The 13656-nt window shown below is 49.3% G+C and overlaps 1 protein-coding gene across 1 annotated transcript in view; it reads left to right on the top strand.

The window, feature by feature from the left end:
• LOC148513469 (uncharacterized) overlaps positions 1–13656 on the top strand; it is a 466228-nt gene that overhangs the window by 90923 nt on the left and 361649 nt on the right. The window contains exon 30 of the mRNA XM_088481822.1: positions 9651–9800. Coding sequence (XP_088337948.1) covers positions 9651–9800 — 150 coding nt within the window. The remainder of the gene's footprint in view (positions 1–9650; positions 9801–13656) is intronic.

The raw sequence follows: 13656 nt of genomic DNA, 5'->3' as shown, positions 1-13656 counted from the left end.
GTAGTTGCGCCGGTGCTCATAGTATTACTGACTGTGGAGTAGGTGCGCCGGTGCTCATAGTCTTACTGACTGTGGAGTAGGTGCACTGGTGCTCATAGTCTTACTGACTGTGGAGTAGGTGCGCCGGTGCTTATAGCCTTACGGACTGTGGAGTAGGTGCACTGGTGCTCATAGTATTACTGACTGTGGAGTAGGTGCGCCGGTGCTCATAGTCTTACTGACTGTGGAGTAGGTGCACTGGTGCTCATAGTCTTACTGACTCTGGAGTAGGTGCGCCGGTGCTTATAGCCTTACTGACTGTGGAGTAGGTGCGCCGGTGCTTATAGTCTTACTGACTGTGGAGTAGGTGCGCCGGTGCTCATAGTCTTACTGACTGTGGAGTAGTTGCGCCGATGCTCATAGTCTTACTGACTGTGGAGTAGTTGCGCCGATGCTCATAGTCTTACTGACTGTGGAGTAGTTGCGCCGATGCTCATAGTCTTACTGACTGTGGAGTAGTGGTGCCGGTGCTCATAGTCTTACTGACTGTGGAGTAGGTGCGCCGATGCTCATAGTCTTACTGACTGTGGAGTAGTGGTGCCGGTGCTCATAGCCTTACTGACTGTGGAGTAGTTGCGCCGATGCTCATAGTCTTACTGACTGTGGAGTAGGTGCGTCGGTGCTCATAGTCTTACTGACTGTGGAGTAGATGCGCCGATGCTCATAGTCTTACTGACTGTGGAGTAATTGCGCCGATGCTCATAGTCTTACTGACTGTGGAGTAGGTGCGCCGGTGCTCATAGCCTTACTGACTGTGGAGTAGGTGCGCCGGTGCTCATAGTATTACTGACTGTGGAGTAGGTGTGCCGGTGCTCATAGTATTACTGACTGTGGAGTAGGTGCGCCGGTGCTTATAGCCTTACTGACTGTGGAGTAGTTGCGCCGGTGCTCATAGTCTTAATGGCTGTGGAGTAGGTGCGCCGGTGCTCATAGTGACTGTGGAGTAGTTGCGCCGGTGCTCATAGTGACTGTGGAGTAGTTGTGCTGGTGCTTATAGCCTTACTGACTGTGGAGTAGGTGCGCCGGTGCTTATAGCCTTATTGACTGTGGAGTAGTTGCGCCGATGCTCATAGTCTTACTGACTGTGGAGTAGTTGCGTCGGTGCTCATAGTCTTACTGACTGTGGAGTAGGTGCGTCGGTGCTCATAGTCTTACTGACTGTGGAGTAGATGCGCCGATGTTCATAGTATTACTGACTGTGGAGTAGTTGCGCCGATGCTCATAGTCTTACTGACTGTGGAGTAGGTGCGTCGGTGCTCATAGTCTTACTGACTGTGGAGTAGATGCGCCGATGTTCATAGTATTACTGACTGTGGAGTAGTTGCGCCGATGCTCATAGTCTTACTGACTGTGGAGTAGGTGCGTCGGTGCTCATAGTATTACTGACTGTGGAGTAGGTGCGTCGGTGCTCATAGTCTTACTGACTGTGGAGTAGGTGCGCCGATGCTCATAGTCTTACTGACTGTGGAGTAGGTGCGCCGGTGCTCATAGCCTTACGGACTATGGAGTAGGTGCGCCGATGCTCATAGTCTTACTGACTGTGGAGTAGGTGCGCCGGTGCTCATAGCCTTACGGACTGTGGAGTAGTTGCGCCGATGCTCATAGTCTTACTGACTGTGGTGTAGGTGCGCCGATGCTCATAGTCTTACTGACTGTGGAGTAGGTGCGCCGGTGCTCATAGCCTTACTGACTGTGGAGTAGTTGCGCCGGTGCTCATAGCCTTACTGACTTTGGAGTAGGTGCGTCGGTGCTCATAGTCTTACTGACTGTGGAGTAGATGCGCCGATGCTCATAGTCTTACTGACTGTGGAGTAGTTGCGCCGATGCTCATAGTCTTACTGACTGTGGAGTAGGTGCGCCGGTGCTCATAGTATTACTGACTGTGGAGTAGGTGCGCCGGTGCTTTTAGCCTTACTGACTGTGGAGTAGGTGTGCCGGTGCTCATAGTATTACTGACTGTGGAGTAGGTGCGCCGGTGCTTTTAGCCTTACTGACTGTGGAGTAGGTGCGCCGGTGCTTATAGCCTTACTGACTGTGGAGTAGTTGCGCCGGTGTTCATAGTCTTAATGGCTGTGGAGTAGTTGCGCCGGTGCTTATAGCCTTACTGACTGTGGAGTAGGTGCGCCAGTGCTTATAGCCTTATTGACTGTGGAGGAGGTGCGCCGGTGCTCATAGTATTACTGACTGTGGAGTAGGTGCACTGGTGCTTATAGCCTTACTGACTGTGGTGTAGTTGCGCCGGTGCTTATAGCCTTACTGACTGTGGAGTAGGTGCGCCGGTGCTCATAGTCTTACTGACTGTGGAGTAGGTGCACCGGTGCTTATAGCCTTACTGACTGTGGAGTAGGTGCGCCGGTACTTATAGCCTTACTGACTGTGGAGTAGGTGCGCCGTTGCTCATAGTCTTACTGACTGTGGAGTAGGTACACCGGTGCTCATAGTCTTAATGGCTGTGGAGTAGGTGCGCCTGTGCTTATAGTCTTACTGACTGTGGAGTAGGTGCGCCGGTGCTTTTAGCCTTACTGACTGTGGAGTAGGTGCGCCGGTGCTTATAGCCTTACTGACTGTGGAGTAGGTGCGCCGATGCTCATAGCCTTACTGACTGTGGAGTAGGTGCGCCGGTGCTCATTAGTATTACTGACTGTGGAGTAGGTGCGCCGGTGCTCATAGCCTTACTGACTGTGGAGTAGGTGCGCCGGTGCTCATAGTATTACTGACTGTGGAGTAGGTGTGCCGGTGCTCATAGTATAACTGACTGTGGAGTAGGTGCGCCGGTGCTTATAGCCTTACTGACTGTGGAGTAGTTGCGCCGGTGCTCATAGTCTTAATGGCTGTGGAGTAGTTGCGCCGGTGCTTATAGCCTTACTGACTGTGGAGTAGGTGCGCCTGTGCTTATAGCCTTACTGACTGTGGAGTAGGTGCGCCGGTGCAGTCTTACTGACTGTGGAGTAGGTACACCGGTGCTCATAGTCTTACTGACTGTGGAGTAGGTGCGCCGGTGCTTATAGCCTTACTGACTATGGAATAGGTGCGCCGGTGCTTATAGCCTTACTGACTGTGGAGTAGGTGCGCCGATGCTCATAGCCTTACTGACTGTGGAGTAGGTGCGCCGGTGCTCATTAGTATTACTGACTGTGGAGTAGGTGCGCCGGTGCTCATAGCCTTACTGACTGTGGAGTAGGTGCGCCGGTACTCATAGTATTACTGACTGTGGAGTAGGTGTGCCAGTGCTCATAGTATTACTGACTGTGGAGTAGGTGCGCCGGTGCTTATAGCCTTACTGACTGTGGAGTAGGTGCGCCGGTGCTTATAGCCTTACTGACTGTGGAGTAGGTGCGCCGGTGCTCATAGTCTTACTGACTGTGGAGTAGGTGCACCGGTGCTTATAGCCTTACTGACTGTGGAGTAGGTGCACCGGTGCTTATAGCCTTACTGACTGTGGAGTAGGTGCGCCGGTGCTTATAGCCTTACTGACTGTGGAGTAGGTGCGCCGGTGCTTATAGCCTTACTGACTGTGGAGTAGTTGCGCCGGTGCTCATAGTCTTAATGGCTGTGGAGTAGTTGCGCCGGTGCTTATAGCCTTACTGACTATGGAGTAGTTGCGCCGGTGCTTATAGCCTTACTGACTGTGGAGTAGGTGCGCCGGTGCTTATAGCCTTGCTGACTGTGGAGTAGGTGCACCAGTGCTCATAGTCTTAATGGCTGTGGAGCTGGTTCGCCGGTGCTCTTAGTATCATTGGCTGTGAAGTAAGGGCATCGGTGCTCATAAAGGGGAATTCAATTAGAGGTGAAAAGCCATATTCGCCTGTTTTTTTGTGAAAAATTTGCCTAAAAAAAATTCAATTCCAGGACAATTTCGCCTAAGTGGAAACAATTCTCAAAAAATGATTCTCCAATCAATAGCTGGTGAAAAGAAATGCAAAATCTTTATTTTGGGGTGCAAACGTGGGGAAACAACTCAGACCCCTTGGGACAGCCCCCCAAAGGACAAATACGCAAAAAAAAACAGAAACTAAAACCTAAGAACACCCCAAAAAAGACACGTCATTTTTGGGGTGTAAATTTAAAAAGTGGGGGGATAAACATTAAAAGTAGCGAAAAAGACTTCTTGGGGGTCCACAAGTATGGGTCAGGTGTTTTTGGGATTGCAGGTGCATGCATCAGGTGGATTTTTCACGGGGCTATTAGTACACATCTATATTGATTCCCTATGTTATTAGGCCTATTAGTACACATCTATAGCGATTCCCTATGTTATTAGGGCTATTAGTACACATCTATAGCGATTCCCTATGTTATTAGGGCTATTAGTACACATCTATATTGATTCCCTATGTTATTAGGCCTATTAGTACACATCTATAGTGATTCCCTATGTTATTAGGGCTATTAGTACACATCTATAGTGATTCCCTATGTTATTAGGGCTATTAGTACACATCTATAGTGATTCCCTATGTTAGAGCATCTTTTTCTGGGGTGCAGACTGATTTCCCCAATTCTTTCAGTACTTTTCACCTGTTCCGTATTCGCCTATTTCCGTGTTCGCCTGTTTTGCAATTGAATTAGGCGAAAAGCGGGGACGAGCACGGAATAAATTTGCCTCTGAAACAGGCGAATGAAGCGAACAGTCGGACAGGCGAAAACTTTGCCTCTAATTGAATACGGCCCATAGTCTTACTCAGTGGAGCCCAGGGAAAGTTTAAGAACGGCGCTCCCCCCACACACACACACACACACAGTAAAAAGGCACGCAGCTAAAAAATGGGTGTGGTCACATACCGAAGGAGCGTGGCCACTGAAATTGAGGCTTGTCAAAATGACACGCCACCCATTTCTCGTCACTCTCGGTACATTCCTTTCCATTCTATATGCACCTTACCTATACGGTAGTTTCTCTCTCAATGTGGAACCTCTGAAGAAATACATCCTCCCTGGGAAGACAGCGTCTTCAGTCAGTATTCACTATTCATGTAGGTCACATCGTCCGGAAAATCCCCCAGTGGTTGCCGCAGTACCAGACTTTTGTTTGCTGCTCCTTCCTCCTCCCAGCAGTCCTATCGCTGGTTCACACACAGCGGCTGCCGGGACGCACGTGAGGGAGGTAGTTCCATTGAGCTACGGGACTAGTAGTGCCTCATCCATCTCCTGAGCGAGCCACCACAGTCACTGATGCCGCATACAGCTAACCGCCGGAGCAGTCCATAGAGAAGGAGACCCTGTCAGGACATTCACTCCGTTCCATCTCTGGATATATTGCTGGCAGCCACGGAGGCTGCATTTTCATCATTGTCGCAGTGGCTTGGATTATAAGAGGATCGTGAGTACTGCTGAGCTCTCATACAACTGTTGCTCCAGTACAGCCTGATAACCAGCGCTTCTTCTATTTGACGTTTAGCCTACATATACTGTGGTTTATACAAGTGTTGCCATTACTATCAGTTTGAAACACAGTGTCACATTACTGGGAACATTATTTATACCATTGCAAACAGATTATCTATTGTGTACAGCCTTTTACCAGATCTGGAAAGGGGCCTTGGCACCCTGTATATAGAGGATTGGAAATCACTTCCCACCAGTTGTTTTATTCATATTTTTCATCGTTATTGTGTATAATACATGCCTTTTAGGATTATACCTTTCTAGGAATTCCATTTAGGGATAATTCATCTATTATATGTTCATACTAATATTTACATTAAATATTTAAATAAAGATACAATTTTTTCATTGTCTATCTGCTGTGAGACACTAGCGCCGTCTATCAATTGTTTGTTTATCGTCCGGAAAATGCCTGTTTGTGTAGGAATATTAAGAAGGCCATCATCATACAACAACGGTTCAACCAGACTCGCCCCCCTGTGTAACTTCCTTTCCCCTGCATCTCTCAGCCACACAATGTCCCCTTGCGTCATCTCTCAGCACACCATCACCTCCCCCCATGCGTCATCTCTCAGCCACAGTCAGTAAGGCTATAAGCACCGACGCAACTACTCCACAGTCAGTAATACTATGAACATCGGCGCATCTACTCCACAGTCCATAAGACTGAGTACCGGTGCACCTACACCACAGTCAGTAAGACTATGAGCACTGGCGCACCTACTCCACAGTCAGTAATACCATGAGCACCGGCGCACCTACTCCACAGTCCGTAAGACTGAGTACCGGTGCACCTACTCCACAGTCAGTAATACTATGAGCACCGGCGCACCTACTCCACAGTCACTATGAGCACCGGCGCACCTACTCCACAGTCACTATGAGCACCGGCGCACCTACTCCACAGTCAGTAAGGCTATAAGCACCGGCGCAACTACTCCACAGTCAGTAAGGCTATAAGCACCGACGCATCTACTCCACAGTCAGTAAGGCTATAAGCACCGACGCAACTACTCCACAGTCAGTAATACTAATGAGCACCGGTGCACCTACTCCACAGTCAGTAAGACTATGAGCACTGGCGCACCTACTCCACAGTCAGTAAGGCTATGAGCACCGACGCATCTACTCCACAGTCAGTAAGGCTATAAGCACCGGCGCAACTACTCCACAGTCAGTAATACTATGAGCACCGGCGCACCTACTCCACAGTCAGTAAGACTATGAGCACCGGCGCACCTACTCCACAGTCCGTAAGACTGAGTACCGGTGCACCTACTCCACAGTCCGTAAGACTATGAGTACCGGTGCACCTACTCCACAGTCTGTATGACCATGCGCACCGGCGCACCTACTCCACAGTCCGTAAGACTATGAGTACCGGTGCACCTACTCCACAGTCTGTATGACTATGCGCACCGGTGCACCTACTCCACAGTCCGTAAGACTATGAGCACCGGCACACCTACTCCACAGTCAGTAAGGCTATAAGCACCGGTGCACCTACTTCACAGTCTGTAAGACTATGCGCACCTACTCCACAGTCAGTAAGATTATGCGCACCGGCGCATCTACTCCACAGTCAGTAAGGCTATGAGCACCGGCGCATCTACTCCACAGTCAGTAAGGCTATAAGCACCGGCGCAACTACTCCACAGTCAGTAACACTATGAGCACCCGCGCACCTACTCCACAGTCAGTAAGACTATGAGCACCGGCGCAACTACTCCACAGTCAGTAATACTATGAGCACCGGTGCACCTACTCCACAGTCAGTAAGACTATGAGCACCGGCGCACCTACACCACAGTCAGTAAGACTATGAGCACCGGTGCACCTACTCCAAAGTCAGTAAGACTATGAGCACTGGCACACCTACACCACAGTCAGTAAGACTATGAGCACCGGTGCACCTACTCCACAGTCAGTAATACTATGAGCACCTGCGCACCTACTCCACAGTCAGTAAGACTATGAGCACCGATGCACCTACTCCACAGTCAGTAAGACTATGAGCACCGGCACACCTACACCACAGTCAGTAAGACTATGAGCACCGGTGCACCTACTCCACAGTCAGTAAGACTATGAGCACCGGTGCACCTACACCACAGTCAGTAAGACTATGAGCACCGGTGCACCTACACCACAGTCAGTAATGCTATGAGCACCGGTGCACCTACTCCACAGTCAGTAAGACTATGAGCACCGGTGCACCTACTCCACAGTCAGTAATACTATGAGCACCCGCGCACCTACTCCACAGTCAGTAAGACTATGAGCACCGGTGCACCTACTCCACAGTCAGTAAGACTATGAGCACCGGCGCACCTACACCACAGTCAGTAAGACTATGAGCACCGGTGCACCTACTCCACAGTCAGTAAGACTATGAGCACCGGCGCACCTACTCCACAGTCAGTAAGACTATGAGCACCGGCGCACCTACACCACAGTCAGTAAGACTATGAGCACCGGCGCACCTACTCCAAAGTCAGTAAGACTATGAGCACCGGCACACCTACACCACAGTCAGTAAGACTATGAGCACCGGTGCACCTACTCCACAGTCAGTAATACTATGAGCACCCGCGCACCTACTCCACAGTCAGTAAGACTATGAGCACCGGTGCACCTACTCCACAGTCAGTAAGACTATGAGCACCGGCACACCTACACCACAGTCAGTAAGACTATGAGCACCGGTGCACCTACTCCACAGTCAGTAAGACTATGAGCACCGGTGCACCTACACCACAGTCAGTAAGACTATGAGCACCGGTGCACCTACTCCACAGTCAGTAAGACTATGAGCACCGGTGCACCTACTCCACAGTCAGTAAGACTATGAGCACCGGCGCACCTACACCACAGTCAGTAAGACTATGAGCACCGGTGCACCTACTCCACAGTCAGTAAGACTATGAGCACCGGTGCACCTACTCCACAGTCAGTAAGACTATGAGCACCGGCGCACCTACACCACAGTCAGTAAGACTATGAGCACCGGCGCACCTACTCCAAAGTCAGTAAGACTATGAGCACCGGCACACCTACACCACAGTCAGTAAGACTATGAGCACCGGTGCACCTACTCCACAGTCAGTAATACTATGAGCACCCGCGCACCTACTCCACAGTCAGTAAGACTATGAGCACCGGTGCACCTACACCACAGTCAGTAAGACTATGAGCACCGGTGCACCTACTCCACAGTCAGTAAGACTATGAGCACCGGTGCACCTACACCACAGTCAGTAAGACTATGAGCACCGGTGCACCTACTCCACAGTCAGTAATACTATGAGCACCCGCGCACCTACTCCACAGTCAGTAAGGCTATAAGCATCGGCGCACCTACTCCACAGTCAGTAAGACTATGAGCACCGGTGCACCTACTCCACAGTCAGTAAGACTATGAGCACCGGTGCACCTACACCACAGTCAGTAAGACTATGAGCACCGGCGCACCTACACCACAGTCAGTAAGACTATGAGCACCGGTGCACCTACTCCACAGTCAGTAAGACTATGAGCACCGGTGCACCTACACCACAGTCAGTAAGACTATGAGCACCGGTGCACCTACTCCACAGTCAGTAATACTATGAGCACCCGTGCACCTACTCCACAGTCAGTAAGGCTATAAGCATCGGCGCACCTACTCCACAGTCAGTAAGACTATGAGCACCGACGCACCTACTCCACAGTCCGTATGACTATGAGTATTGGTGCACCTACTCCACAGTCTGTCAGACTATGCACACCGGCGCACCTACTCCACAGTTGCACTTTGGTGGAGGCGCTTTTTTGGGCGTATGGTGCTCAAAGCTTAAAAAAACAACTTTAAACAGATCTCTTTTGGCGTGACCGTGGCCTATTAGTGTGGTAAGAAGATATCCGCGCACATTTGCAGTCATCTTGTGTATGTATTTATTATTATGTACAAATATCGGACATGGGGAAGTTTAAGGAGCTCACATTATGCAACATGAGGCCTGAAATTGCAGTGGGTGTAGACAGTATACTGTACGTGCTCTTATTATACAGAATACAAGAATAATAAAGTGTATGTTGGTAACAATGTGTTCCTGGACTTAGAACCCCTCATCCTCCATGTGACCTCAGGTAACTCATTTCCATACTCTGGAGTGTGACATAATGATGGGGTCACATGTTTGCTAAGTGTAACATTTCTACACCCTGTGACTGTGGCTCCATTTCAGGAACAAAACATTCCGCTCAGTTTCCGTGTCCTCGTGGCTACTACAACCCTGACCCCAGCACGCACAGTCTGGACAGCTGTTTGCCCTGTACCCCGGGGCATTACTGTGGAGTGGAAGGTCTAAGCACCATGTCTGGCAAGTGTGATCCTGGTGAGTGCGAGATAGTTTTGGTAGTGCCGCAGTATTGTTTGGTAAAGGTAGATGCAGTCTGTGCTAATTCCTCTTGTTTAATTCTAAAACACCATGACAAAGTTTTCTTTAACTCTCTCCTTCAATCAGTCTCTACCTTATTCTCTGTTCTGCCCCCTGCTTCCACCTTTATCCTTTCCCCCTTATCTCATCCACCTCCTCCTCCCCTTCTCCCCCCTCCTCTGTCTGCCTACTCTTCCCTCCTCTCCCACTACTCCACTTTCTTCCTGTTCTAACTCCCCCTCTGATCTACTACCCCACCACCAAACCCTCCTCCTACACTCCTCTCCCTGTCACTTCACCCCACTGCCATCCACATCTCCCTCCCTGCCGACCTCCTACAGGTTCCCTTTCTAGCTCAGGTGCCCGCACCATCACTAACCTCTATTCATATCGGTCCCCCAAATTTATGTTACCTCCACATTACAGCAACCCAGATAATCTTATTCACATCTCCCCCACAAACACTGTCTCTCTATCCTGTGCCCTCTGGAATGCCAGGTCAGTCTGTAATAAACTGGTCCCCGCTCATGACCTTTTCATCTCCAACTCCCTGAAACTCCTAGCCATTACTGAAACCTGGATCTCACCCTCTGACACCACTTCTCCTGCTGCTCTATCCACTGGGGGCCTCACCACCACCATGGCGACCCCCCGGCCTGGGGGTCACCATGGTGGTGGTGTTGGGGTCTTTCTATCCACCAATTATTCCTACCAGCTAATACCCTCTGAACCATCCCTTACATTCCCAACATTTGAGGTTCATGCTATACGCCTCTTCCAACCAGTAAACCTCAGAGTAGCTGTCATTTACCGTCCCCCTGGCTCGCCCTCCAAATTCCTTGACAACTTTGCTTCCTGGCTTCCTCACTTTCTCTCCTCAGATCTTCCCTCCATTATCCTAGGTGATTTTAATATTCCTATTGACATTCCCACAGGACCCTCTGCAGCTAAACTCCTTACCCTCACCTCTTCTTTTCATTTGGGCTCGCCCAATGGACCTCATCACCCTCCCATGTGAGTGGGCACTCACTTGATTTGGTCTTTACTCACCATTGTGATATTTCTGATTACTCCAATTCCCCATTCCCCCTCTCTGATCATAACCTTCTCTCTTTTAACCTATCCCTCTCTCCTTCCCCTCCTTAACCTCCTAAGGCTACCATTACTAAGCGTAATATTGAGGCTATTGACACTGTTGCTTTTTCCTCCCTGCTAGACTCTCTTCTCTCCCCTATCCTTTCTCTCTCCTTTCCTGAACAAGCTACTTCCCTATACAATGCCTCCCTTACTTCTGCTCTTGACTCTGTTGCTTCACCAACAACTACTCACCCTCGCAGGTCCACACCACAACCCTGGCATTCCAAATGCACCAGGTACCTGCAAAAGTGTTCAAGAATTGCAGAGCGTCAGTGGAGAAAATCAAGCTCTAAGGCTGACTTCCTCCATTTCAAATTTATTCTCTCATCCTACAGTGCTGCCCTGTCCCTCTCCAAACAAACATATTTCAAGAACCTCATCTCCTCCCAGTCCTCAAACCCCCGGCGTCTCTTTGCCACTTTCAACTCCCTCCTCTGCCATTCCCCTCCTCGCCTCCCCTCCTCACTCTCCGCCCTTGACTTTGCCACCTACTTTACATCTAAAATTGACTCCATACGTAAGGACATCATATCGCATCAGACCCTCAGCACTCCTCCCCCTCCTTTCCCTAACCACCCCTCCAATTCTGCCTCACCAACCCTGACATCTTTCTCCCCTGTTTCGGGAGAGGAAGTCATGGCCCTAATCAGGCCCTCCCCTCCTTCCACCTCCCCTCTTGACCCTATCCCTTCCCGTCTCCTCTGTTACCTGTCTCCTTCTGCCTGTTCCCATCTTGCTCACCTACTTAATCTCTCCCTATAATCTGGCACTGTCCCCTCTGCATTCAAACATGCTCTTGTCTCCCCCATTCTTAAAAAACCTACCCTTGATCCTAACATACTCTCCAACTACTGACCCATCTCTCTCTTCTCCCTTTTGCTTCCAAACTACTTGAGCGTATTGTCTACAACCGCCTTACCACCTTCCTTTCCTCCCACTCCCTCCTTGACTCATTTCAATCTGGCTTCCGTTCTCTCCACTCCACTGAAACTGCCATCACAAAAGTCAGCAATGACCTCCTTGCTGCCAAATCCGAGGGCCACTACTCTCTGCTCATTCTCCTTGATCTCTCTGCTGCATTTGACACTGGTTTACGTGGCACTGCCCTCTCCTGGCTTTCCTCCTACCTCCTTGATCGTTCTTTCTTTGTGTCCTCTCATGACTCCTCTTCCCCCCCACTTCCACTAACAGTAGGAGTTCCCCAAGGTTCTGTTCTTGGACCTCTCCTTTTCTCCCTATACACATCCTCTTTAGGTGAACTTCGCTCATCTAACACATGCCGCCTCTCTTGCCAACTGATTACTTCCTCCCACTCCCGCATCCGAGATTTTGCCCGTGCAGCTCCCTACCTTTGGAACTCTCTCCCTCTCCCTATCAGACTCTCCACCTCTCTACAAATCTTCAAACGGGCTCTCAAGACCCACTACTTCATTAAGGCCTTCCAGCACTCATCCTAACCCACCTCATGCTCTCTCCTCCCTATCTTCCCCTTCTGTGTCACGCCTGTCTGTCTGCCCGCCCCTCCCCTTAGAATGTAAGCTCTCACGAGCAGAGCCCTCATCCCTCATGTGCTTCTCCTTACATTTTCTCCTACTCTCTACTCCCCATTAGGGCACCTAACACGTAACTGCCAACTCCCGGCTGCTTACTGTGAGTGCTATAATCGCTATTGCAGCAATGTATATAAATTATGTCCTTGTCCTGCACTGTAATGTACTGTAAGTTACTTGTTTCTTGTACACTTGTTAGTTCTATGTACTATGTAAGGCGCTGCGGAACACTTGTGGCGCCATATAAATAAAGGATAATAATAATAATAATTCACAGCAGCACAAAGTAAGCAAGCAATACATACATACAGCAATCCTAAATCACAAGGTGCGCCCCAGCGCAGCAATGTGGATTTATCACAGTGTGCACGAGGTGAAATAATGCTTCATGTCATAGTACGCGCATGATAACAGTGAGAGCTTCACCCGTCAGACGTATAGGCCTTTATCCATCATGTCTATTTGACAGCAGAATGTGACAGAAAGTTACTTTTTATTTCAACATGTTAAAAAAAAATCAGCAAACGGGTTTCAAAACAAAATGTTCCAATATCAGATTGAGCATAATTAAAGCTTATTCACCTTCTGGCAAATCGTATTGCACCATTGACGTGGTAAGTCATATTGCACCATTGGGGTTGGTAAGTCATATTACACTATTGAAGTGGTAAGTCATATTGCACCATTGGGGTTGGTAAGTCATATTGCACCATTGAAGTGGTAAGTCATATTGCACCATTGGGGTTGGTAAGTCATATTGCACCATTGAAGTGGTAAGTCATATTGTACCATTGAAGTGGTAAGTCATATTGTACCATTGAAGTGGTAAGTCATATTGCACCATTGGGGTTGGTAAGTCATATTGCACCATTGGGGTTGGTAAGTCATATTGCACGATTGAAGTGGTAAGTCATATTGCACCAATGAGGTGGTAAGTCATATTGCTCCATTGAGGTGGTAAGTCATATTGCACCAATGGGATTCTTAGTCATATTGCACCATTGGGGTTGGTAAGTCATATTGCACCATTTGGGTTGGTAAGTCATATTGCACCAATGAGGTGCTAAGTCATATTGCACCATTGAAGTGGTAAGTCATATTGCACCATTGAGGTGGTAAGTCATATT

The sequence above is a fragment of the Taudactylus pleione genome, unplaced genomic scaffold (assembly GCF_031769625.1).
Source record: "Taudactylus pleione unplaced genomic scaffold, aTauple2 ptg000278l, whole genome shotgun sequence".
NCBI classification, from domain to species: domain Eukaryota; kingdom Metazoa; phylum Chordata; class Amphibia; order Anura; family Myobatrachidae; genus Taudactylus; species Taudactylus pleione.
This window is presented reverse-complemented; position numbering and strand designations above follow the sequence as displayed.